We start from the raw sequence: 26,012 nt of genomic DNA on the forward strand, positions 1-26,012 counted from the left end.
ACACATGGCAAGTACGTTAACTGATTCAGGGCCTCGTATCATGAAGCGATCTTAGCGTCAAGATCACCTCAAGTACATAATATAGTTATTCACCTAAGGTGATCTTAGCACTAAGATTGTGTTGTGGAACAGGGCCCATGACACAGTTGAGACTGGCAGTGTTTATGATATGATATACCTTACATGGCTAGATTTAAGTATCAGGGTAATTTGAAAAACAATGTAGGTCTACTGGTCATATACTAAATGAAGAAATTATTAATATGAAAAACTAGTAAGTAAAGTTTAATTCAGATTTTCACAGTGAAATACTCATAAATGACATTTCTGTAATTCAAATTCAGTTATCGATACATACTATTCATCAGCTTAAAATGACTTTATTCATAAAGTTATAGATCTTAAGAACCATTTGTTACACTGAATCAGCTTGTACCAAAACAGTTCTTTTCATCTCCTGTAAAACATTTAAAAAATCAGATACAAGTTTTACTTAGTTCAACGACGTTATGCAACTGTGTACAACGTACTACTGCTGTAACAAACTTAATATCAAGGGGCCCATATTTTCGAAGCTATCTTAGCCTACGAAATCGTGAAATCATCGTAAGCTATGACATCACTATGGCATGTGCTGTAGTGACGTCACAACCTACGACGGTTTTACGATTTCGTAGCGCTAAGATGGCTTCGAAAATAGGGCCCCAGGTCCCTTCTGGTTCATTACAAGAGTACTTTACTGTTTATATATATATGTTATTAAAACAAATCAAAATCAGCACTTTTAATGTTATAATAAAATGTAATTTAATTCCTTACCCTCTCTCCCTTCTGTCCTTCACATATACACACGGTGGAAGTGCACCCTACACATGCCTGAAAAAAACAAAACACAAAAACATTAATCACCAAACAAGATAATAACTGAAATAATAGAAGGTTTATATGTTATATTGTGTTATATAATTAAATACCTGTTAAAGGGACATACCCTAGTTTTTAAACACTAAGGCATATTTTCGACTATTATAGCCGTTTTTGATAACTGAAATCATACTTTACTTCGATTTTATGGTTTAGATTATCAATTTCCGTACATTCGAAGTGTTTTTGGTTATCCTGGTGTTTTAATATCACAAAATACATTTCTCATATTTTTAAAAACGCACGTGCGTCTGAGAAGTAACAGTTATGGAGTCGAGTGTTAGTCTATTTTTAGAGGGTATTTCACCATTTTAAAGTCACAGACTCATGTTTTACTCAGTTGTAACGTTATCCAAATGTGTTACAGGTTTGTAGTATTGTTAATTTTCACAGGTTGAAACTAGGGTCTGTCCCTTTAACAAAAATAACAATGCAACAAGTGCAAGATTTCTCACCTTCGTACCATATAGCATTATTTCTTAATATAAAATACAATTACAAATCTACTTTTATAATAAAACTCCCAATTTCATCTTCCCATTTAATAAAATTTATATTGGACGAAGGTTCAAAGAACACTGACTACTGCATGGTATAAGTTTCAAAATTGAAAAGTATAGAAAAATGGAAAGAAAGAAAGAAATGTTTTATTTAACGACGCATTCAACACATTTTATTTACGGTTATATGGCGTCAGACATATGGTTAAGGACCACACAGATTTTGAGAGGAAACCCGCTGTCGCCACTATATGGGCTACTCTTCCGATTAGCAGCAAGGGATCTTTTATTTGCGCTTCCCACAGGCAGGATAGCACAAACCATGGCCTTTGTTGAACCAGTTATGGATCACTGGTCGGTGCAAGTGGTTTACACCTACCCATTGAGCCTTGTGGAGCACTCACTCAGGGTTTGGAGTCGGTATCTGGATTAAAAATCCCATGCCTTGACTGGGATCCGAACACAGTACCTACCAGCCTGTAGACTGATGGCCTACCACGACGCCACCGAGGTCGGTAGAAAAATGGAAAGTATAGAAAAGCAATCTTTGTGTAGTATATTTGAAAGTGGATGCCATTGATATCAATGTGATGTCCCAGGGGTGAAAATCTGAGGGCCTGAATGACCAGCTGCATGAACCTGTTATGGGTATGTTCCCCCAAAATGGTTTTGAATTTCATGTGTTCAAATATGGCATTTTCAGCCTTCTAAGCACAATAACCCTGGGCCCCATTCCATGAAGCGATCTTAACCCTACGATTACCTTAGGCGTATAGCTACCCTTTACACTTAAGTTGATCTTAGGGCTAACATCCCTTCTTGGAATGGGGCCCTGTTTTGGTTCCCCAGTTAAATAAGACCTCAGTACAAGTTATTAAGCAATGGCTATTTCTGGTGTCTAAAATAAGATTTATAAATATGCAACATGTGGTCGAGATACTGAAAGAAGCAACCCACTACCAGCAAATAAGCTAGGCCTACCATATAAGCAGCCAGCAACTTTTACTTAAATATTTTCAATAATAAACTAGCCTAGAAGTGGCAGTCCTCTTTTTGGCAGTGTAAGAAGGGATGAAATCTCCAGATAGGGATCACCTCAAGAGTGGCAAGACAGATATTCATGGAATCAACCACTATTGTGCAGAGATACGATCCTGATCATGTATTAAGGTTTTGTCGATCAGAATTATAAATTTTTTTGAATATTTGTTTTAAAAACATGTTAAATCTATTCCCGTAAAAGACTAGTAGTCTTAAACTGCTCTAGTGGCCACCTATATTAAGCAACTGAATGGCCACATTTTGAAGGCCTGTGTGCGCTAAACAGCTTGCTCTGAATGTGCACATTAAGCCCTATGACCTGACCTCACATTTTGAAATACTTCCAAATAATTTAAAATAGTACAAGCTAACCTGTATTAAGCAGTCACCTGTCTTAAAATGCCATGTTTTGACCCACACTATCTTGAGCACACATCTCAGCTATATGTACATCTGGGCCATCTAGCCAGGACAGGGGTAAATGGTTAGTGCAAGAGAAATTGGCAGTGACCTTGTACCTGTCCATTAAGCCATTAAAACTCGCTCTGGGTGGGAGCCGGTATCAGTGTGTGAAACCAGTACTTACCAGCCAATAGCAACGCCTGCAATTAAGAAAAGGTTGATGGCAAAAGACTTTGACTTGAACTTTTTTTTTAACATGCCCCTATTCCACTAAGGTTTCAGGCATGTCCATCCTGGGCCCTGTTTCTGGATAGCCAGAGACTTGACCTGGGACTATGGCAATAGAATATGCCATTGAAAAAAAAAATGAAAACAAGTTTGTTTTGTTCAACGACACCACTGGAGCACATTGATTAATTAATCATCGGCTATTGAATGTCAAACATTTGGTAATTATGATTCGTAGTCATCAGAGGAAACCCGCTACATTTTTCCTAATGAAGCAAGGGATCTTTTATATGCACTTTCCCACAGAGAGGAAAGCACATACCACGGCCGTTGTCCAGTTGTGGTGCACTGGTTGCGGCCAGTCAATAAAAATATATGCTCTGTTGATAACAGCAGTTTAGTGTTTTAACTTCCACAGACCATGAACCAACTGTGTGTGAAATTGCTTTTACAAACTGATTTCACAGTAAACAAAGAACATTTAACATCAGGTCAGAAGTTAATTGGTGTTCACACATTACACTGTTAACAATGTTTGGATGGCTGGCTCAGGAAGTAGAAACTACATCTTTGTTTAATAACTATAATACCAAGACGTGGGATATCCTTGCTTTAAAAAAAAGTGCATACATGTAGATGTTGAAGCATTAAAGGAACATACCCTAGTTTTTAAACACCAAGGCATATTTTTGACTATTAGAGCCGCTTTTGATAACTGAAATCATACTTTACTTAAAATGTATTGTTTAAATTATCCATTTCCATACATTCGAAGTGTTTTTGGTCATCCTGGTGTTTTTAATATTACAAACTGCATTTCTCATATTTTTTATAAAGGCACATGCGTCTGAGAAGTAACAGTTATGGAGTCGAGTTTTAGTCTAATTTTTTTTAAAGGGTATTTCACCATTTCAAAGTCACAGACTCATGTTTCATTCAATTGTAACTGTATCCAAATGTGTTACAGGTTTGTAGATTAACTAAACTATGTGTTAATTTTCACGGGTTGAAACTAGGGTCTGTCCCTTTAACTAAACTTAGTGTTAATTATCACGGGTTGAAACTAGTGTATGTCCCTTTAATGTTTTCATTATTAAATTTTTCTTGTTTTAATTATCTTAGGGTAGGAAGAATTTTTGTAGTCATAGGCATAACGCAGGCTCCCATTTTTGTCAGGCCAGTTTTTGGGCTGAATTTAAAAAAAAATACCTGAATCTGAATAACAACATTTATTCATATTAGCATTACTACCAAACAGCTATAGAGGTTTGCAAACGATTTATTAATGCATTTTTACATGGATTACCACTAATTTTGTAGGTAGAATGATGGAAATGCATGGTAAAAAGGTCTTAGGTTAGCACATTTTGCCTGAATATATCAGTATGCTTTCTGCTTTATAATGTGTTTCACAAGCAGCTTTTGCTTTCCATTTCATTTATGACAGTATTTCAGATATATATCAAGAATTCTTGATTTCCTGAGCAATAATATAAATCTTACACTGGTAACTTTCTTGGTTTCAAGTCTTCTGTACTGCTGTTAAAACAAATTACAACACAAGTCTAATTAGGAGACTAATTTTGAGACAAATTTATAGAATTACTTTTTATTTTTTAGCACTTGTTTCCATCTTGAAATTTGAGATTTTTTAAATTTAATGATTTAATGAATTTCGAGGCTTAAATGTTTTTGTTGTTTTTTCAAATCTAGGGGAGGTGCTCAGGGGTGTGCACCCCTTTTTTTCACTGACATCAAAAAGTAAATATAATAAAGTATGTTCTAATAAAACTTACAATGTCTAGTGCCCCCTCCACCTCCTTTCACAAACCCCTGAATCTGCACCTGATAACACAGTCATGCACGTACTAAAGCTTGAGAATATCTTGAGAGGTGGACTTTAAATATTGACACTGCAGCAAAACACAGAAGTTGGAAGAATGAAAAAAACCCCAACAAAAACACTATATAACAGTGTTCCACAAACAGTAATAGATTTGATGATTCGGGAAAACAGTAAAATCTCCCCATGAGTCATTGGCAGTTTGCTGTTGAATACAAAATATTATGCACATTGCATGTATCAATCATTTAAGAGAGAGAACTAAGATGGTTTCTAAAAGCAGGTGGCTGCTTCATAGAGGTGGCATCTCAGAGATAGGTCTCTGAATGGGAACCAGGGAAGACCAGTCCTCCCCTAACTCTGAAAATAAAGCATTGCCCGTCTCCAAGTTATTTTTGCTTTAGAGTGGGAATCTTTGGCTACCTGGTGGTAGACAGCCATTCTGTGTTTTCGCTATAGAGTTATCTCTAACGGCAGAGAACGATCATAACCGTCCAAATATCCGTCTAGCTCTCGAACGGCAGAGTACTCGGGCTAAGTTTTCCCATGTCCCAACCAGTGCCTCGCGACTGCTATATCAACAGTCGTGGTATGTGCTGTCCTGACTGTGGGAAGGTGTGTATAAAAGATCCTTTGCTTCTAATGGAAACAAATGTAGCAAGTTTTCTCTAAGACTTCGTGTCCAAATGTTTGACATCCAGTAGTCAGTGATTAATACACCAATGTGCTCTAGTGGTGTCGTTAAACAAAATCCTTTCAAGGTTCAGACGCATCAATCCCCAGTCTGAAGATAAAGCATTGCCTGTCTCCAAGTTCAATGAATAAACCTTTAATGACACCCCAGCACAAAAATTCACACTGGCTATTGGGTGTCAAACATAGGCAGGCATATGAATACGATTAATCTCCAAATTGCAAGATCAGATAGCACTTCCCCTACCCCTCACAATCTGAGAATAATGCATTGCCATCCCCGAGTCAGGCCCCCGGCTATCCAGGGATGGAACCCAGGACAGACATGCTCGAAACCCTCGTGGTATAGGAGCAAGTTAAAATTATCCTCATCCACCATACCCGTTCTTTGAAGATTGTGCTTGCCTCCTTTCCAGTTGAAAGCAAATTACAATATAACTCCCGATTCTATTGTATATTGCCACCTCACTCCCCACCCCTCAGCTAAAAAGCAAATTACAGTATAACTCCTGATTCTATTGTGCATTGCCCCCTCCCCCAGTTAAAAAGCAAATTACAAACAATATAACTACCCCCACTATCCACAGCTGCTGTCATCTTCAAAACTTAAGCATTTGAAAAAGAAGTTTGTTTTGTTTAACAACAACACTAGAGCACATTGATTAATTAATCATCGGGTATTGGATATAAAAAATGGTAATTCTAACTCGTCAACAGAGGAAACCTGCTATATTTTCCTAATGCAGCAAGGGATCTTTTAAATGCACTTTCCCACAGACAGGAAAGCACATACCATGGCCTTTTACCAGTTGTGGTACACTGGTTGGAATGAGAGAAAAAACCCAATCAATTGAATGGATTCACTGAAGTGGTTCGATCCTGCGACACAAGCACCTTGGGCGAGTGCTCTATCGACTGAGCTAAATCCCGCCACCAGCATTTGAAAAAGGTTTTATCATCAGCATATTTCCTTGTTGTAATTGCTGTACAACTTTTGGCTTATGCCTACATACATGTGTATTTAATATGTATATGTAGAATAATGACTGCTCCCTCATAGTCTAGGCATCCTCATTAGAAACTACTAGTTACAAACTGAAAAGTAATGTTACAAGTAATGTACACAAGAATAACCTTGATAACAACAAAAAATAATGCTGTACTTTATTATGAATATATTTTCTTTGATATAATCTACATTTAAATTTGTACTTAATGTATTCTTTAACTAATTTTGAATTGATTGAGAAATAATGGAAAACGTCACCATCCCTGGACATTCAAAATAGTATTGACCATCTTTGTTTTGGAAATAACATTACAATAAAATGCTTGATAATTAACATTTGTTTTTTTAGTTTAGTAACTAACAATCAAATACTTTGAAAAGGAAAAAGAAGCTAGAAGTAAAAAAAACCATTACAAGCAGTTTTATCTTAGACTTATGATAAAATTGATCTCTTTTGAAAACTTGCACAAGACTCTTGGTACTTTAATGCATTAATGCTATTACTTTAAAATAAAGATGCATTTGTGAAACCGACACATACACTACAAATATTATGTGAAGAAACTTACTGCCGCATCAGACGTGTCCAAAAACTGAGCAAAAAGCAGGAATCCTAGAAAGAATGCCAACGGCTGAAGTTCCGACTTTCTCGGTTTCATAATGAACGGATTACTTTATCACAATACAGACCAATCTGTGAAGAAATTCAGAAAGTTTACTGGTCACCAAGGACCTAGTAAAACCTCCCTCGCGATTTCTTTTTCGAGTCTATTCCCGTCAAAAAATGAAGGCTCTGTATTCTTATTCCTCCATCTTGTCTTGGGAATGACCGAGCTTCCAGTTGAGGCAGACGATTTCTCACACAAAGAGGCACTATTTTCAAAAACTTTTTTAAACGCCTACAGACACGAAATATGCACAGAAAATGCATCCATATTTGATGACTAATCCATTTCTGTGGTGTTAATTTTGAAATATGTCCACAATTTCCATACAGGAAAATTATTCCAGTGCACTAACTTCTTCTTGCGGAAGACGAGTTCCGCCCTTTTTGCGCTCTTACAGACTTACTGGAACTAGGTCAACTGTCAATCATTGCCAATTTCTTTTGAAGACCATTTGGAATCACTCCTGAAATAGGATACGAAAATAATATTTAAATAACAAATTATCATAAATGTTAATTCTAAATAATTACTAATGTTTCTTGTCCTATTTTACAATAAATAATTATTGAATACCGAGTTTAGTGCAGCGTATTATATTTTTAAGCATTATGCCTACCGTCAGTGGGCGATCATACCAGATATTTCTGACCGTCTTTGGTTTGGAGAACAATTTCATCACTGTTTAGAATATTATAACATGTTACAAATAACTGACACTAAGGCTAAGTGCAGTCATTTCTGTTCTCTTTTGTTGTCTACGAAAACAATTCGCTTTATTGTACAATAAAACCGTGGGATGAACCGCCATTTCCGTTTGAGTGTTGTCGCAGCCAGAACGAGTAATGCTAATTTCCGACTCATAATGAATTGACTGGCGTGGGAGGGGGCGTGACCTCACTTGGAAGCCCCGCCCACATGCCTGAAAGTGCGTGTACCTCCGCGACGATTTCAGCTTGTTTGGAGGAGGACGTTGAAGACAAAATTTCATACAGAACGGCTGGATGATTTTCAAAACTTTCTGGCCATTATAGGATAGAAGATTTGACTCACCGCCGAGTTAAATCTCGGCCACGGAAAAAGAACGGCTGGAATTAAACGAAGCCGTTCGGACTTTTGTTCACATTTTTTTCCATGACTTTGTGCTGGTTTGGTGCCAGTCGAGTGGCTGGTACGGCGAATTCACTACGATTCGATAGACAAATTGTCCGTGCATCTTCTCGATTGAGAAACATGTCTTCATGGTAAGTCGTTATCCAGCTTCAGAATATCACAAAAAAATAAAAAGAAGAATAACAATATATATAAACATTATGCACTATTTGCGTTTATTCATGCTCCAAAAGTTTCTGATTTTTGTTCTCTCTTTTCTCTAGGTTCGTTGGTGCTATATTCATCGTTATTTTAGGCAGTTTATCTGAAGTCGGCGCAGTAAGTATAGTTTTAAACATTTACATCTTTCGCTAACACATTTACTGCAAAACGATTGCAGATGTGGTGCGATAAATTTGAATTCAAAATAATGCCCAACCATAGTGTATTACGATTAGTTACCATTCCATATTTGGCTGGTTTGGGTAGTAAATCTTTGCACCCTTTGTAAGTAGTGCTAAAATGGCAGGACAATGCAGAACTTGTGAAAAGTGTGTGTGTGTGTTTAAGGGGTTAAATATGAAGGTGTAAATGATGAGGTACTTAATAGCTGTTAAATGCAGTAAACTTAAACAGTGGTGCTAAGCCAACAGTGATACTTTGTTTTTATAACTGTATGTGAAACATTGTTGCACACCAAGCATATTTATAAATAAACTGCTTGTCTGTAGGGAGACATTAGTGTACAAAATATACCCCCTTTTCAATTATTATTTTGACTTTTTGCATACTAGATAATATGAAAGTTTATAAATATTTTAGATATTTGGTTTAGGTTTTGTTAACAATTTTTACATTCAAATTATTTTATTTATTTTTGTAGGTATTTACGGGCATTATTTAAATTTTTAGCAGTTAATGTATTCAGATTTAAAATGTTCAAAACTGTTTGATTTTAATACATGATGCTTAACAAAAACTAAAACTTGTTTTTTAATTTTTATATTCAAAGTGACATTGGCCTCCAAACTAAACTATGCATAACAAAACGGTTGGCTTCTACTTTCGAGCAGTCAATTTTCTTTTTACGTTGAGCAATATACCTTCTGCTCCAGCTTTTGGTGTCTGCATAATACACCTGCAGGGCTTCTGGAATTTTTATAAAATCCACTAGCCATGGAATTAGTGATTAAAAAAATTTACAAGCCATGATTAAAAGTTCACTAGCCCTACTTTACTTTAAATTAATACAATTTTACTAAATAATAGTAATAATCAGATATGACACCTAAAGACTAATAGAGGGAGATAGAGCTTAAAAACACTAACACTGGGGTGTGGGGGTGTGGTGGGAGTTTCAGGATATTCATATTTACAAAATAAAACTTAACTGCAACATTTGATTTAAAAAAAAAATCCTAGCCATCAGGCTTGTCAATAGTAGTTATTTACTAGCCCAACATTGAATATCACTAGCTATGGGAGTGGGGCTGCCATAATCCTGAAGCCCTGACCTGGTGTCATCACTGTTTCATGAGTGCATGTTGTGAAAACTAAATTCATTCAAATGAGCTCTGTCCAGTGCCAGTTTTGATTTGTACAGTAAATTAATCTGGAAATGGCAGTCCTCTTTCAGGCAATATAAGGATGTGTTATTCAGTAAAGCATCTTCTCAGGAGTGGCTGTCGTACAGATGAGGCACTAAAGTCCATCCCATCCTTGTACCAAAATATTTTTCGTTAATAATTTAAGTTTTGTTTGAAATAAGAAGAAAAGTAAAAGTGTTTTGGAAATTTGAAAAATATGATTTTTGCATCCAGTTTAGAACACACTCAGCTTAGAAATAAATAACTTGTAAATTCCATAGCATGAAAAAAGGTTCCCTGTGGGATGGACTATAGATTGATATTCGTGGGAAAAAAATCCCACTATTTTGTCAAACACTTATTCGACTGAGTCACTCTGTATTGTGCAGAGATGTGGTTTTGATTATGGATAACGGTTTTGGTTTTGTTGTTCAGATTTCAAAAACTTAAAAATGTGTTCACAGTATTAATTTTAACTGAGATAATAAAAAATCTTGATTTCATTTAGTGCAAAACAGTGTTTTACAATTAATCAGTGCCATCCCAGATTAATAACACCTCATTATTTAATCAATTCCTTGCTTCTCCATTACTAGTATGTCTCTATCGAGACAGTGACCTGTCTGTCCAATCAGAAACCTATTTATATAAACAATGATGTGTCTGTCCAACCAGAAACCTATTTATATAAACAATGATGTGTCTGTCCAATCAGAAACCTATTTATATAAACAATGATGTGTCTGTCCAATCAGAAATCTCATTATATTTAAGCAATGGCCTGTCTCTCCAATTAAAAACCTCTTTAAATATGTAGTGGCCTGTTTTAACTAATCAATAATCTGTTTATTAAAAATATGGCCTTTCTGGACAGTCAAGAATCTATTTATAGAAACATCAGCATGTCTAATTAATTATCTGTCCTGGACCAAGGCACTGGTAACAGTGGTTACACCAGATGCAAGTGCCAGGGTGGACATGCCTGAATCCTAAAGGATGTGGGTATGTTAAAAAAAAATTTGATTTGGAATTGATAACCTGTATCAGTCATTGGCCTGCATAGACAATCACCTGCCTCTTACATGGCTCAAACTAAAGAATTTGTCACCCGTGGCAAAAAGCCCACCGATAGCAATTTGAGCCTTCCTATTGCATCTCTACTGCAATGGGTTTTTTTTAAAGTGTCTTTTTGCAGCATAGAGTGGCAGTATGTAGCCCAGTAGTAAAGTGCTCGCTTGATACACGGTCGGTCTGGGATCTATCCCCGTCGGTGGCCCACGACAGGTATATTAAAGGCTGTGGTATGTGCTATCCTGTCTGTGGGATGGTACATATAAAATTTAAACATCCTTTGCTACTAATGGAAAAATGTACAAGATAGTGCACATACCACAGTCGTGGTGCACTGGCTGGAAGTAGAATTAGCTCCATGGGGTCGATCCAAAACCGACCATGCATCAAGGGAGTTCTTTATTACTGGGCTACATCCCACTACGGTTGGTATGAACCTAAAACTTCTTTTTACATGCTAAAACACTGATATATATTTTTACATATTAGTGATTTCCCTAGAAATTTGGCAAGGCATGGTAGACCAAACACTTTTGGGGCATTTTCACCATTTTTCGGGCACTTATTTTTCATTAAAAATGCACAAGAATTAATTAAAATAAACATTAATGTAATTTATGTGCTTGCTTTAATAAATGAATGGCAAAAGATATAAAAGGCATATTTTATTAATTAATAATACATTTTTGGGTGTTTTATAAAGGCAATTTTAGAATTAATTAGTGAAAAAGGCTTGTTTAATCTCAGGGCAGCATGATGCTGATTAAGGCAAAATGGTGCTAGGCTGTTGAGACATGGTGCCACACCATGTTAAAACAAGCTAGGGAAAACACTACATATGTACAAAATGATTGGGAGGTAAAACCTAGTTTGGGCTACTACGAATATTAGTATGACCAGAAACGCATTGAAAAACATTGGATCTATGGACAGTGATATTTTAAATAAGAAGATGCATTTAAAGGCGCGGACACTAGTTTTAACCCGTAAAAAAAATGGACACTAAGTTTAGTTAATTTACAAACCTGTTAACTCATTTGGATAAAGTTACAATAGAATGAAAGAAGAGTCTGTGACGTTAAAACAGGAAATATCTTTAAAAATAGACTAGAACTTGAATCAATAAACTGGTACTTCTCAGATGCATGTTCATTTTTTAAAATATGAAAAAAGCACTTTTTGGTACTACAAACACCAGGATGACCAGAAACACTTTAGTTCTACAGAAATGGATAATCTAAAGAATAAAATATAAGTAATTGATTTCAGTGATCATAAGCGGCTCTAATAGTGAAAAATATGCTGTAGTGTTTAAAAAAACTGGGGTCTGTCCCTTTAATATGTAATTATAGACCTTTATAATAAGAAGGCTCTGATAATAAAGTTAGTTTGTTTTTATTTAACAACACCACTAGAGCACATTGATTTATTAATCATCAGCCATTGGATGTGAAATATATGGTTATTTTGATGATGCAGTCAGTGATAGAAATAAGCAGAAAATATTACTAGTTCACTGGACAAATACATCTAGAAATCTATTTGTCCGCCAATATTTCACATGTCCAAATAAATGGTTTGTTTTATTATTCAAGTACCAGGATGATGTTTGTGGTTGCTCAAAATGAAACTGCACTGAATATTTTTACTTGTCCACTGGACAACCATTGAGCCACATTTTGCTTGTCCCAATAGATTTTCACTTGTCGGGACAAACGGACAAGTGCTTATTTCTAACACTGGCAGTCATAGAGAGGAAACGCGCTACATTCTTTCCTATTAGTAGCAAGGGATCTTTTATATGCACCATCCCACAGACAGGATAGCACACACCACGTGCTCTGATAATAATTTTAAAAACCCCCACATCTTTCAATGACAGCAAAACTCAGGACAGTCATGGACCGAAATTACAGTCTGTTTCAGGGTTTTTTTTACTTACATGCGTGTAAATACATGTATTTACAAATGCTTTAACACCTGTGTTTAAAAAGAAAAAAACAAGCTTCATAAATTCGGACCTCCATGTTTGGTGTATTCACGTAGACTTGTGTGGTTTTTGTCAGTGATATTGACCGACTTGAAGCACTTCACCGTCTGTCAAAGCATACATGTTACCAAGTGGTTGGTTTTTATTACCACAGAAGAGTGTTACGTGAGAGAGATGGTCTGATGTACAGTGTGTAACCAATAAACAAAGCAGGGATCATAAACCCCAGCTTTAATACAACACATAAATGTATGACACACATATCTACCTCTATTCGTAGGCCAACCATAAAAACAATGTATTGTTTTCTGTAATTTAAGAAGTTTGTTTTGTTTAACAACACCACTAGAGCACATTGATTAAAGGGACATTCCTGAGTTTGCTGCATTGTAAGATGTTTCTGACTAATAAAATATTTCTACGATTAAACTTACATATTAAATATATTTTCTGGTTTAGAATATCAGTGTCTGTATGTTCAATGTGTTTCTGGTCATTTTAATATTTGTAAGAAGCCCAAACTGGATTTTGTTTTCAAATAATTTCGTACGTACGAAAAAATTATATTTTTGGAAATAAAATAAAATTTAACCTAGTACAAATATTAAAACAATCGGAAACACGTTTAATATGCAGCCACTAATATTTTATGCAGAAAAATATATTTGGTATGTAATTACAATCGTTAAAAAGTCTTTGTTAGTCGTTAAAAAGTGCAGCAAACTCAGGAATGTCCCTTTAATCAATCATCGGCTATTGGGTGTCAAACATTTGGTAATTCTGACTCATAGTCATCGGAGGAAACCCGCTACATCTTTCCTAATGCAGAAAGGGATCTTTTATATGCACTTTCCCACAGACAGGATAGCACATACCACAGACTTAATGTTAAAGTTTATTTTGTTTAATGACACCGCTAGAGCACATTGATTTATTTTGACATTTAGTGTTAGAGAGAAAACCCATTACATTTTTTAATTAGCAGCAAGGGATCTTTTATATGCACCATCACACAGACAGAATAGCACATACCACGACCTTTGATATACCAGTCGTGGTGCATTGGCTAGAACGAGAAATAGCCCAATGGACCCACTGAAAGGGATTGACCATGCATTAAGCGAATGCTTTATCACTAGGATACGTCTAACCACTTCTGTAACTTTACTTTATATAAAAAATTGCCTTAATTTAAACATTGATAGATGTTATTATTTTAGTTTCCCCATAGTCACATTGTTTGGCCCCTCCCTTTTATTTCAGGCAGGCATGTGAATAGACATTTTAGCAGGGTCTAGACTGGAGACCAAAGTTTATTGAGGGTTGGGGCTCAAGTCAAAATATATCTTGAGAAAAAAGAATATTTGCTTGAGCAGAGAGGAATTTTGACCCCGAACCTCTCCCCCTACACACACACCTGTTAGGATAATATTTTATAAAATATTAATAATAAAAATGTAAATTAAATGGTGTATGTAAATTGGTTACAGAAAAACTGAAAAATATTCTGTATTGCCTTACATATACAGCTGTACTGGTACAGAAGTTGGATAAGTGGGTCATGTCTTTTTATTTTTTATGGCATGAGCCATTTAGTGTGTGTGTTTGATGGCAGAAATCTTTGATCAGTTTTGATGTGGTCAGAAAGATTAGGACATTGTAAAACATATTGCTTTACTGTAACCTGACCCACAAGTTTATCAGTAGACCAAAGGAGAAAATAATAAAAGAACAAAGAGAGAACCAATTATTGATGGTCACCTTACACAATAAAAAAATAATACTCTTTACTTTAAGAAGCATTCTGAAAGTACTGCTATTTTAATAATACATGTCCTGTATCAGGCCCTGGACAAATTTGTAACTTTTAAGTATTTAAGCAGTTAGCAGTGAACATTTTGTTCAGTATTAATAAAAAGTACCTTTTGATTGTTTCTGCATGGTGCCAAGTGTAATAAAAAAAGGACATTGTCTTTCAGGTCAGTTTGGGATCAGTGGGCCCATTGGGCTATTTCTTGTTCCAGCCAGTGCACCATGACTGGTATATTAAAGGCTGTGGTATGTGCTATCCTGTCTGTGGGATGGTGCATATAAAAGATCCCTTGTTACTAATGGAAAAAATGTAGCGGGTTTCCTCTCTAAGGCTATTTGTCAGAATTACCAAATGTTTGACATTCAATAGCCAATGTGCTCTAGTGGTGTCATTAAACAAAACATTTTTTTTTTAAATGTACATTGTTAAAAAAGAATTAAGAAAAACAGCCCACATAAATTTTTTCTACATGTTCCTGGAAACACATCATTTGTTTTAAGGTCCTACTTATTATGCTTAAGAGATATGGCCGCCCAGTTTTCCCAAATAGTGTACTACTTGCAATGTCTGTTTTTAATACTCCTAGGAGACTTGTTAACACAGGTTTGGCTGCTTTAAACAGGTTTGAATATATATATATATATATATTAATTTCTTAGTTGACTGCTAAACACAGGTTTGGCTGCTTTACACAGGTTTCAAAACACACTCCTTTGTAAACACAGTTTTCAAAATATACACTATTAGGAGACTGATGAACACTGGAGTGGCTGTTTTACACAGGTTTTGCTATACATCCTTATGTTGCTGCTTTACACAGGTTTCAGTATATACACTCTTAGAAGATAGCTGAACACAAGTTTGGCTGCTTTAAACAGGTTTAAAAAACGTTCCTTACACAGATTTCAATACATGTATACACTTTTAGAAGCTTGTTGAACACAGGTCTGGCTGCTTTGCACAGGTTTTGGTATATGAACACATAGCTGACTGCTTTCCACAGGTTTCAAAATACACTCTTTTATACAGGTTTTAATATATATATATATATATATATATATATATATATATATATATACACATACACTTTTAGAACATTGATGAACACAGGTTTGGCTGCTTTGTACAGGTTTTAGTATACACTGTTAGGGACTGCTAAACACAGGTTTGGCTGCATTACACAGGTTTTAAAATATAAATTCCCAGGAGACTTCTTATGGCTTGGCAACTAACTTTACACAAGTTTCAATATACAATATTACTTGACTGCTTAACAAATTTCACTGGTTTAAGTATACACACTTAGAAGTCTGCTTGACACAGGTTGAAATATATCCTTTAGGTGACTGCTTTACACACGTTTGATTGCTTTGTACAGGTTTCAGTAGTCACTTTTAGAAGACTGCTAAACACAGATTTGACTGCTTTGTACAGGTTTCAGTAGTCACTTTTAGAAGACTGCTAAACACAGATTTGACTGCTTTGTACAGGTTTCAGTAGTCACTTTTAGAAGACTGCTAAACACAGATTTGACTGCTTTGTACAGGTTTCAGTAGTCACTTTTAGAAGACTGCTAAACACAGATTTGACTGCTTTGTACAGGTTTCAGTAGTCACTTTTAGAAGACTGCTAAACACAGATTTGACTGCTTTGTACAGGTTTCAGTGTACAATGTTAGTGACTGCTAAACACAGGTTTGACCTCTTTGCACAGGTTTCATAAAATACTCCATTTTTCTCCTCATACATAAAAACTACAGCCAACTTTGTAATCCAGTAAATTTTGGAAGCAGCTTTGTAATCACTACAAATTACCTGTGTGTGTGTGTGTATCTTACTGATAATGTATGCCTACATGGTATTGGCTGTGGCTGTGGCTGTGACACCAAATGTTAATTGGCAGTTGACAGCTCCCACAACAGCCTGGGTTGTATAACAACATAGTGTGGGCCACTGTTTGTTTTAGTGGAACAAAGGTCATGACTGTCCAAACACGAAGGTGGTGTGCTAATTGCAGATAGGTTAATTTGGTCACCTGAGTGCATGAATCAGGATGATAAAAATGTCCCACTGAATAAAAAATATATAACCGGCCTTGGTGGCATAGTGGTTAAGCCATCGGACTACAGTTTGGTAGGTACATGGTGTAAGGCCACTTCACTCTCACTAACCACTAACACACATATCTCTTCTTACAACAATTTGAGTCACCCTCCCCAAATCTGCCTGACTTCTACCCTAAACATCCCTGTTTACCACAAACCAAAGTCAGAATCCCTCAAGTTCCCCATTGGGCTATTTCTCACTCCAGCCAGTGCACCACAACTGGTACATCAAAGGCTGTGGTATGTGCTATCCTGTCTATGGGATGGTGCGTATAAAAGATCCCTTGCTGCTAACTGAAAAGAGTAACCCATGAAGTGACGACAGTGGGTTTCCTCCTTCAATATCTGTGTGGTCCTTAACCATATGTTCAATGCAATATAACCATAAAAAAATGTGTTGAGTGTATCGTTAAATAAAACATTTCCTCCCTCGCCCAAGTTTGAGCCTCCCACCTCAAGTCTCTCAGACTTGTGATCTAAACATACCTGCTTACTATAGGTCGCGTCACTCACCTAAACATCCATGCATATCACAAACCACAGTCTAAGTACCCACCCCAAATTTGCCAGACTTCTGACCTAAATATCTAAATCCCTGCTCTCAAATCTGCCTGCCTTCACACCTAAACACTCCTGCTTACCACAAACCAAAGCCTTAATTGCCCAAGTTTTTGTCACCCACCTCAAACCTGTGTGATTTCACACCTAAGCATCCCTGCTTACCACAAAAGAGTTGGTATCTTCCACCTAAATCTGCTTGATTTCTGACCTAAACACATTTGGAGTCTCCCACCCCATATCTGCCCAACAACTGGCCTAAACATACCTATTTATCACAGGTCAAGCCTGACTTCTACTCTAAACATCCCTGCTTGGCACAAACTTCAGACTGACTCCCCCAAGTTCCAAGCAGCCCACCCCAAATCTGCCAGACTTCACACCCAAACATCCCTGCTTACCACAAACCACATAACAGCCTGTCTGTGTGTTGTATGTACATTAACTGGCTTTGAGAAAACCACAGACTTCCATCAGTGCTGGGATGGCGTTTTCTCTTCCGTCAGTGCTGGGATGGCATTTTCTCTCCCATCAGTGCTGGGATGGCGTTTTCTCTCCCATCAGTGCTGGGATGGTGTTTCTCTCCGGATGGTCTTCAGACACACATGATATATATACATGTGTATATATGTACTTTACAAACCGCGTACTTCACAAACCACAGGGCTTGCTGGTCTGCATTCCAGCCAGTAAGCCAGCAGGGCTACACTCTGTTCAGCTGACTCATCAAACTCGGGTGCACATTCTTTAATGCTCTTCCACCAGGAATACTTACTAAGAAAGGAAAGGAATGTTTCTTTAATAACACCTCAGCACATTATAAAATTACAGCCATTAGATATATGTAATATATGTTGGGATTTTTTTATTTTTTGACACATGATCTGCAAAGAATAAAAACCTGCTGCGGTCGCTCCTGCATGGTAATGTAAAGCAGCAAGAGATCTAGTATATGCATTTTCCCATCACTGGGACAGTACACACCATAGCCTTTGATGCACTGAGGCAACGGACAGATGGGATGGGATTGACCAAGGGTGATGCAGGGCTTCTAGATTACGGTAGCCTCACTCCCATGGCTAGTGATATTCAATGCTGGGCTAGTAAATAACTACTATTGCCATGCCAGACAGGGCTTCTAGATTATGGTAGCCCCATTCCCATGCCCCATTCCCATGGCTAGTGATATTCAATGTTGGGCTAGTAAATAACTAATATTGCCATGCCCAGTGGTTAGTGAAAAAAGTTAATATGAATATCCCCCCCCCCCCAAATGTTAGTGTTTTTAAGCTATATCTTTAGGCTACATTTTTTTTCTATAAAGTGAAAAAGGGCTAGTGAATTTTTAATCATGGGTAGTAAATTTTTACAACCATTGATCCCATGGCTAGTGGATTTTATAAAAATTCTAGAAGCCCTGTGGTGATGGATCCCATGACCCGCTGCACATACTGTGACTTCATATTAAATTTGCATTGACAGCAGTTTTCCTGTCTCACAATCCTGGCCAAGTGATGAAAATATCCAGTCAGGATAGTACATACCACTGTTTTTGATGTACCAGTTATGCATCACTGGACATTTGTGACAGGAAAAACCCAAATCCACCAGTGGCGATGTGGACTATGACCCACTGTAAATGCTGCTACTCGATAAAAAGATAAAAGATAAAAAATTTTTATTACATATAGACATTCCACCTACGGAACTAGATACAAAACATATGCACAAACAAAGACACACATCATATTACTCTAAGGACTAATTATGGATATGAACTCTGTTCTAACAGCAGGGTTCCTGTCTCACTATCTAGGCCAAGTACTGAAAATAGCCATGTCATGTCATAGGGTTTTACGTGCACATTCAGAACAAGCTGTTGTAGCGCACGCCTGTCGTGGGTGCAGGAGCCGGCCTTGGCCGGCTCCTCCGTCCATGACAGGAAAGGTGGGAGGAGGGACCGCCTGCACTGGCAGGTACAATGGAGCACCAGCAGCCCGATCAAATCGGCAGCAAGCAGGTGGAGGTGGTGGTGGTGCTATGGAATTTGAATGGAGCAGTTAAATGCCAAAGAGAAAAGGGTGCGCAATTTTGATTGAGGGAATTTGGCGCAATTTTGAACGGTCGGTCGAAAGGTAAAAAAAAAAAAAAGCCATCGCAGATTGGACACTAAATAGCCAGTGGGTAGGATGTAGACCTGTTGTAAAACACTCGCGTGATATATGGCCTGTCTAAGATCAATCTTTTTTGGTGGGCCCATTGGACAGCCCTCTACATTAAGACGATTTTGTTAATCTGGCAACTAAAACATTTCATACTATCTATATAAAAAATAGGAGTAGGCGCCATCTGGCTCCTATATGGAAAAGTTAACATAAAGGGCTCTCATTGGGCTATTTTGCTTTCCAGCCAGTGCTCCAAAAACTTTTATAACAACGGCTATGGTATGTACTATCCTGTCTGTGGGAATGTGAATATGAAAGATCCCTTGCTGTTAATTGAAAACAGTATCCCACGGTGTGTTGGCAGCAGGTTCCCTTTCTCATCTGTGTGATCTTTAACCATATGTCCGATGCCATATACCTTAAATAAAATGTGTTGAGTGCATCATTAAATAAAACATTTTCTTTCCTTAAATAAAACTGTTCTTCCTTTCTTTGAAATAGCCATAGTTTAAATGTGCTGAGGTGTTATTAATGATGGTCATATTTTGTTATGTGCCAATTGAAATGGCATTCACTTCAGGCACGGCAGAGCAGATCATTGGTAGTAAATCTTAAGGCAGAGATGAATTTTACTTGTAGAATGCAGGAAATTGCATTTCATGACATCAAGTTTTCAAAATATTACGGTGGAGTATACTCCGAACCCCCTAGAAGCTTTGCTTAGTGCAATCGATCTCAGTCAGCCCAGCCCCCAATATCTACTTGGTTTCACCATGCCTGCACTATAGCAATGTGTCATCATATGTAGGTTTACTTATAAATACACTTAGTCAGTTTATACTGAAAAATGGACCAGCCACTAGCGAAACTCCAATCTGATGGGTGGGGTTCTCCTTGCAGGAATTCTGGGAGTTATTTGTGTACCATGGTAACCAGATCTTGCTGGCAGCAGGCCATCCACCTCTGTAGTATAAGACAGATGAGTTGGCTGAACACCAGAATATCTCATCTTCCAGAACTAGGCCAGCCTGCCAGGCTCTCTTTTTCTCTCTCTCTCTCTCTCTCTTCTTTTCTTTCCTCTGTGTGTATATTTGGGGCGGGACGTAGCCCAGTTGTAAAGTGCTCGGTTGATGTGCAGTCCTGTTTGAGATCGATCCCCATCAATGGGCCCATTGGGCTATTTCTCATTCCAGCCAATGCTTGACTGGTATATAAAATGCAGTGACATATGATTTCCTGTCTGTAGGATGGTGCATATAAAAGATTCCTTGCTACTAATGGAAAAATATAGCAGGTTTCCTCTCTAGGACTATATGTAAAAAAAAAAAAGCACTATCCCACAGACAGGATAGCACATACCACAGCCTTTGATATACCAGTTGTGGTGCACTGGCTGGAGCGAGAAATAGCCCAATGAGTCCACCGACGGGGATCGATCCCAGACTGACTGTGCATTAAGCGAGCGCTTTACCACTGTGCCTATGTCCTGCCCTTGGTATACATGTATGCAGAATAAAATTTTGCTTTGCACATACATGTATTTGTTTTGTATCAAAATTATTTTTAAAAACCTTAAAAGTGTGCAAAAGCATCATCAATCTTATCAAAGTTTTGCTAGACTTGGTTTGCACTTTATGTTGGCTTTTAAAAAAAAATATTCTACAGTTTCTTTAATGGCAGGGTGACAAAGAAAAGTCATGCAAAAAAAAAATCTTCATGGTATTTTTTATGGCAATTTTCTAATATATATGTAAGAAAGGCTTTTGATTTGTCAGTATTACAATATCAATAAAAAAATAATTAAGAAAAGTGACAAGCAATTTAATGTTCCATGGCAAATAAATGCGAAGGACATCTTACAACTCTTTTGATTTATGAGTATTACCAATATATATATATATATATATATATATATATATATATATATATATATATATATATATATACTAGTATATATATTAATTACAAAAAGTGACATAAAAAACTTAATGTTCCATTGCAGAATAAATGCAAAATAAATGCAGCAGAAAATTGCCATGGTTAATTTCCAGGTTTGAAGTGCTTCTTTGTCATTAAACAACTATAAAGGCATTTCCTTGCTTCATATTCTACATATGGTGAACGTCTGCATATGTGTAACCTGCATGCACATGGAGGTTGTATTTCTTCAGTCTGCCAGACTAATCAAAGTCGGTGGGTGCCACCCACACCTGACTGGGGAAAATAAAACTGGGGTTTGAGCTCATTAGCTGAAAGAGGCTCCTCTTGAAAGCATGTTACACAAGATTGGGTTACGCGCACACCAGTGTTTATTACTCTATAGACTAGTAAAGACATCACCTTTTGACATTCTAAATTTATTTTCTTGCTGATAGTGATATATTGTACAGTGAAACCTCTTAAGACCAGATCTTCTGTAAGCCGGAATTCCCTCAAAGCTGGACGTTTTGAAGAGCCCCTTTTTAAAAACTAGTTCAAAAGTTAACCTCTCTAAACCGGATCCCTCTTAATACCGGACATTTTTATTGGTCCCAAGAGTGTCCGGTTTAGAGGAGTTTCACTGTATATCCATTGCACCACTGCTGACATATTATGGGCCATGATGCATGGAATATTGTTAGTGGGAAAAGAAATTGAATGAACTTACATACTGACAATCAAAAGAAAGTATACCAAAATATTTTGTTTTAATAGTGAATCGCACATTTTACTCTTAGTGCTGTTTGTAAACACTGTGTTCACATTTGATGGTAATTACAATGTTCACACAATTATACAGTGAAACCATGCCTAAACCGGCCAAGTTTCATGGTCCAGAATTTTCAAAATCAAATAAATAGTAGGTGCCCGACATGACCCGGTTTAAACAGGTTTTACTGTACTTTTAATATACAACACTCCATCATCTTGTGTTTTGTATTGATTTTACTATTTTGAAAAACTGATCATCAATATATTTTGTTTTAATGACCGCTCAAAACATGGCTTAAACTATGACTATTTAGTAGCTAACCTTTGATGAATTCGACACATGGTTGAAAAAAAGAAGAAAAACTCTACTGCCACATAGACTACTCTTACCAAAAAGTAGCAATAAATCTTTTATCAAAAAATTTCCCACATACAGATCAGTACATACCATGGCCATTGATGTACCTCATTGGTCCATCAAGAGTGGTTGATATTACCAATGCTCACACTGGAACAAACTTTGGTTTAGTAAATTTTCAGATATTATGTAAGTCAGGGATGTTTCCAGGATATTTCACAAGGGTCCCATTTGTGATGGGATTGGGGAAATTAGTAAGACTAAATCATACTTAGGAGATATGTTTTCAGGCCACTGAATGATGCAGTATACCCCTGTTAAATTAAGTTATTGAAAGAGATACAATTAAATATATACACGTATATATATTATGTGTGTGTGTGTGTATATATATAAAATGGTGTCAAGAGGTATTCGGCTTAGACAGGTTAAGTTCTGTACTGATTTTTTTGAAAAGGACCATGAAACATGTCTGTTATTTAGGGAATTCCGGTTTATAGAGGGTCTGGTTTTGAGAGGTTTCACTGTATATGTAGGGTAAAGTACTCTTGTAATGAACCGGAAGGGACCTGGATAGTTAGTTCATTACAGCAGTAGTTCATTGTACATATTTGCATAAGTTGGTTATTAATGTATAGGGAGATAAAACGGGACTTTACGATCAGTTCGTTCTATGCAGTAATTCGATCTAAGCATATTTGTTAGAAGTATACTTTACTGTAAATATATATATTGGGATTTTCAGAACACAAATTGGGAATTTTCAGTGCCGCTTTCTTTTGGGAAGTGGCCTATGTTTGGACCCGCAAAACGCATGGATAATTCCATAGTAGAGTACTGCCTTGAAAATCATTAAAAAGTGGTTATTTTAAGAAAAAAATTGTTAGCCAAAGACTAAATGTCGTAGTCACTTTGCATAAATATTAGCAATTGGCTAATTTGGCAATAGACAGGGTGAGCCCTGATTACATTTACATCTGGCTATGACTTGAGAATATTTTCTTGTTTTGCACTTTTTTTTAAGCTTGTGCTCTCTGTAAGGGAAGAAATAGTTTAGTTAATTGACCGTCTGTTTAAAGTACTCACTGCAGCTCTGTAATTTGAATTACTTGGTAGATTGGTGCCGACTGTTGGAGATTAAGATAAGAGCTGGGATGGCAGCTAATAGAAGACCTCTTGTCGACACTGTTTAAACTGTTACGAGACTTCACGTTTATTACATTAGATGGGTTGATTGCTCATTACATTGGATGGGATGATGGGTTCTTTGTGTTATGCAAGGTGATATTGGGTAAAAATACACACAAGAACATGTCACTACACATAACATTTTACTAGAATATCTACGCTAAATCTGCAGATGTTTTAAAGCAGAAAGACTATATAAGGTGCAACATGATATGGGTAAAAATACACAGGGGAATATTCACTCTAATACTGCAGATGTTTTAAAGCAGAAAGACTATGCAAGGTGCAACATGATATGGGGTAAAAATACACAGGGGAATATTCACTCTAATACTGCAGGTTTTTTAAAGCAGAAAAACTATGTAAGGTGCAACATGATATAGGGTAAAAATACACTGGGGATTCGGGGATATTCACTCTAATACCTGAGATTTTTTAAAGCAGAAAAAACTGTACGGTACAACATGATATGGGTAAAAATACACAGGGGAATATTCACTCTAATACTGCAGATGTTTTAAAACAGAAAAATTATGCAAGGTGCAACATATGGGGTAAAATACTTAGGGAATATTCACTCTAATACTGCAGATTTTTTAAAGCAGAAAAAACTATGTATGGTGCAACATGATATGGGTAAAAATACACAGGGGAATGTTCACTCTAATACTGCAGGTTTTTTAAAGCAGAAAAACTATGTAAGGTGCAACATGATATGCAGTAAAAATACACTGGGGATTCGGGGATATTCACTCTAATACCGGAGATTTTTTAAAGCAGAAAAAACTATGTACGGTACAACATGATATGGGTAAAAATACACGGGAATATTCACTCTAATACTGCAGATGTTTTAAAGCAGAAAAATTATGCAAGGTGCAACATGATATGGGGTAAAATACTTAGGGAAAATTCACTCTAATACTGCAGATTTGTTAAAGCAGAAACACTATGTAAGGTGCAACATGATATGGGGTAAAATACTTAGGGAATATTCACTCTAATACTGCAGATTTGTTAAAGCAGAAACACTATGTAAGGTGCAACATGATATGGGGTAAAGTACTTAGGGAATATTCACTCTAATACTGCAGATTTGTTAAAGCAGAAACACTATGTACGGTGCAATATGATATGGGGTAAAGTACACAGGGGAATATGTCACTGCACATAACATTTTACTAGTATATCTATGCTAAATCTGCAGATTTTTTAAAGCAGAAAAAACTATATAAGATGCAACATGATGCACACTTTTCCCCCATAATGTAAACACCCTTCCCAACTCCATTCCTCTCTTCCAATCCTGCATATATGCCTGTACCTAAAATGTTTCCAATAAATGTATAATTTTAGCTGGTTCCCCCTCATAATGTAAAGCACACCTGGTGTTATATCAGTGTCCAAAACAATAACAGTTAAATGTTACAGATAGCATCCTCACCCCCAACATCTGGAAGTGCTCAACTTCTGTACTAGCTTCACATCAGCTAGTCCCACAGACAAGAAAGCACATACCATGGCCTTTGACCAATTGTGGTACACTGGTTGGAACGAGAAAAAACCCAATCAGTTGAATGGATCCACTGAGGTGGTTCAATCCTACGACGCAAGCACCTCAAGTGAGCACTCAACCAACTGAGCTAAATTCAGCCCTAAAATGTTTCCAATAAATGTATATTTTCAGATGGTTCCCCCATAATGTAAAGCACGCCTGGTGTTATATCAGTGTCCAAAAGAATAACGGTTAAATGTTGCAGATAACATCCTCAACCCCAACATCTGGAAGCACTCAACCTTTTGTACTAGCTTCACATCAACTAGTCTTATTGGATTATCACTTCTCTATCCTGACAGAATTCAAAACATGTTGATATTTGTAAACAAATTGTGGCTCTCTTTTTTTAAGTTGAGCTGCATGCATGTTTTTCATCAATATTCTAAGGTCATATTTTGTCAGGTTTATGTACCAGAAATCATTTTAAAATCATTGTATATATATACTGAGCGCAAGTAGAAACTTTACAATCATATTTTTTATCGTAAATTATTTTGGAGGAAATCAGTTGAAATTTGCGTTACATAATGGAT

The 26,012-nt window shown here is 36.7% G+C and overlaps 2 protein-coding genes across 2 annotated transcripts in view; one reads left to right on the plus strand and one right to left on the minus strand.

The window, feature by feature from the left end:
* The window catches only part of LOC121372205 (collagen alpha-2(IV) chain-like), a 91,889-nt gene extending 84,332 nt beyond the window's left edge, over positions 1–7,557 (minus strand). The window contains exons 1-2 of the mRNA XM_041498492.1: positions 7,210–7,557; positions 820–876 (exon numbers count right to left, since the gene is read on the minus strand). Of these exons, the coding sequence (XP_041354426.1) occupies positions 820–876; positions 7,210–7,299 (147 nt within the window). The 5' untranslated portion in view covers positions 7,300–7,557. The remainder of the gene's footprint in view (positions 1–819; positions 877–7,209) is intronic.
* Positions 7,558–8,259: 702 nt separating this feature from the next.
* Positions 8,260–26,012, plus strand: part of LOC121372242 (collagen alpha-2(IV) chain-like) — a 115,374-nt gene continuing 97,621 nt past the window's right edge. The window contains exons 1-2 of the mRNA XM_041498536.1: positions 8,260–8,549; positions 8,682–8,736. Of these exons, the coding sequence (XP_041354470.1) occupies positions 8,440–8,549; positions 8,682–8,736 (165 nt within the window). The 5' untranslated portion in view covers positions 8,260–8,439. The remainder of the gene's footprint in view (positions 8,550–8,681; positions 8,737–26,012) is intronic.

This window comes from Gigantopelta aegis, chromosome 1 (assembly GCF_016097555.1).
Source record: "Gigantopelta aegis isolate Gae_Host chromosome 1, Gae_host_genome, whole genome shotgun sequence".
Taxonomy (NCBI): domain Eukaryota; kingdom Metazoa; phylum Mollusca; class Gastropoda; order Neomphalida; family Peltospiridae; genus Gigantopelta; species Gigantopelta aegis.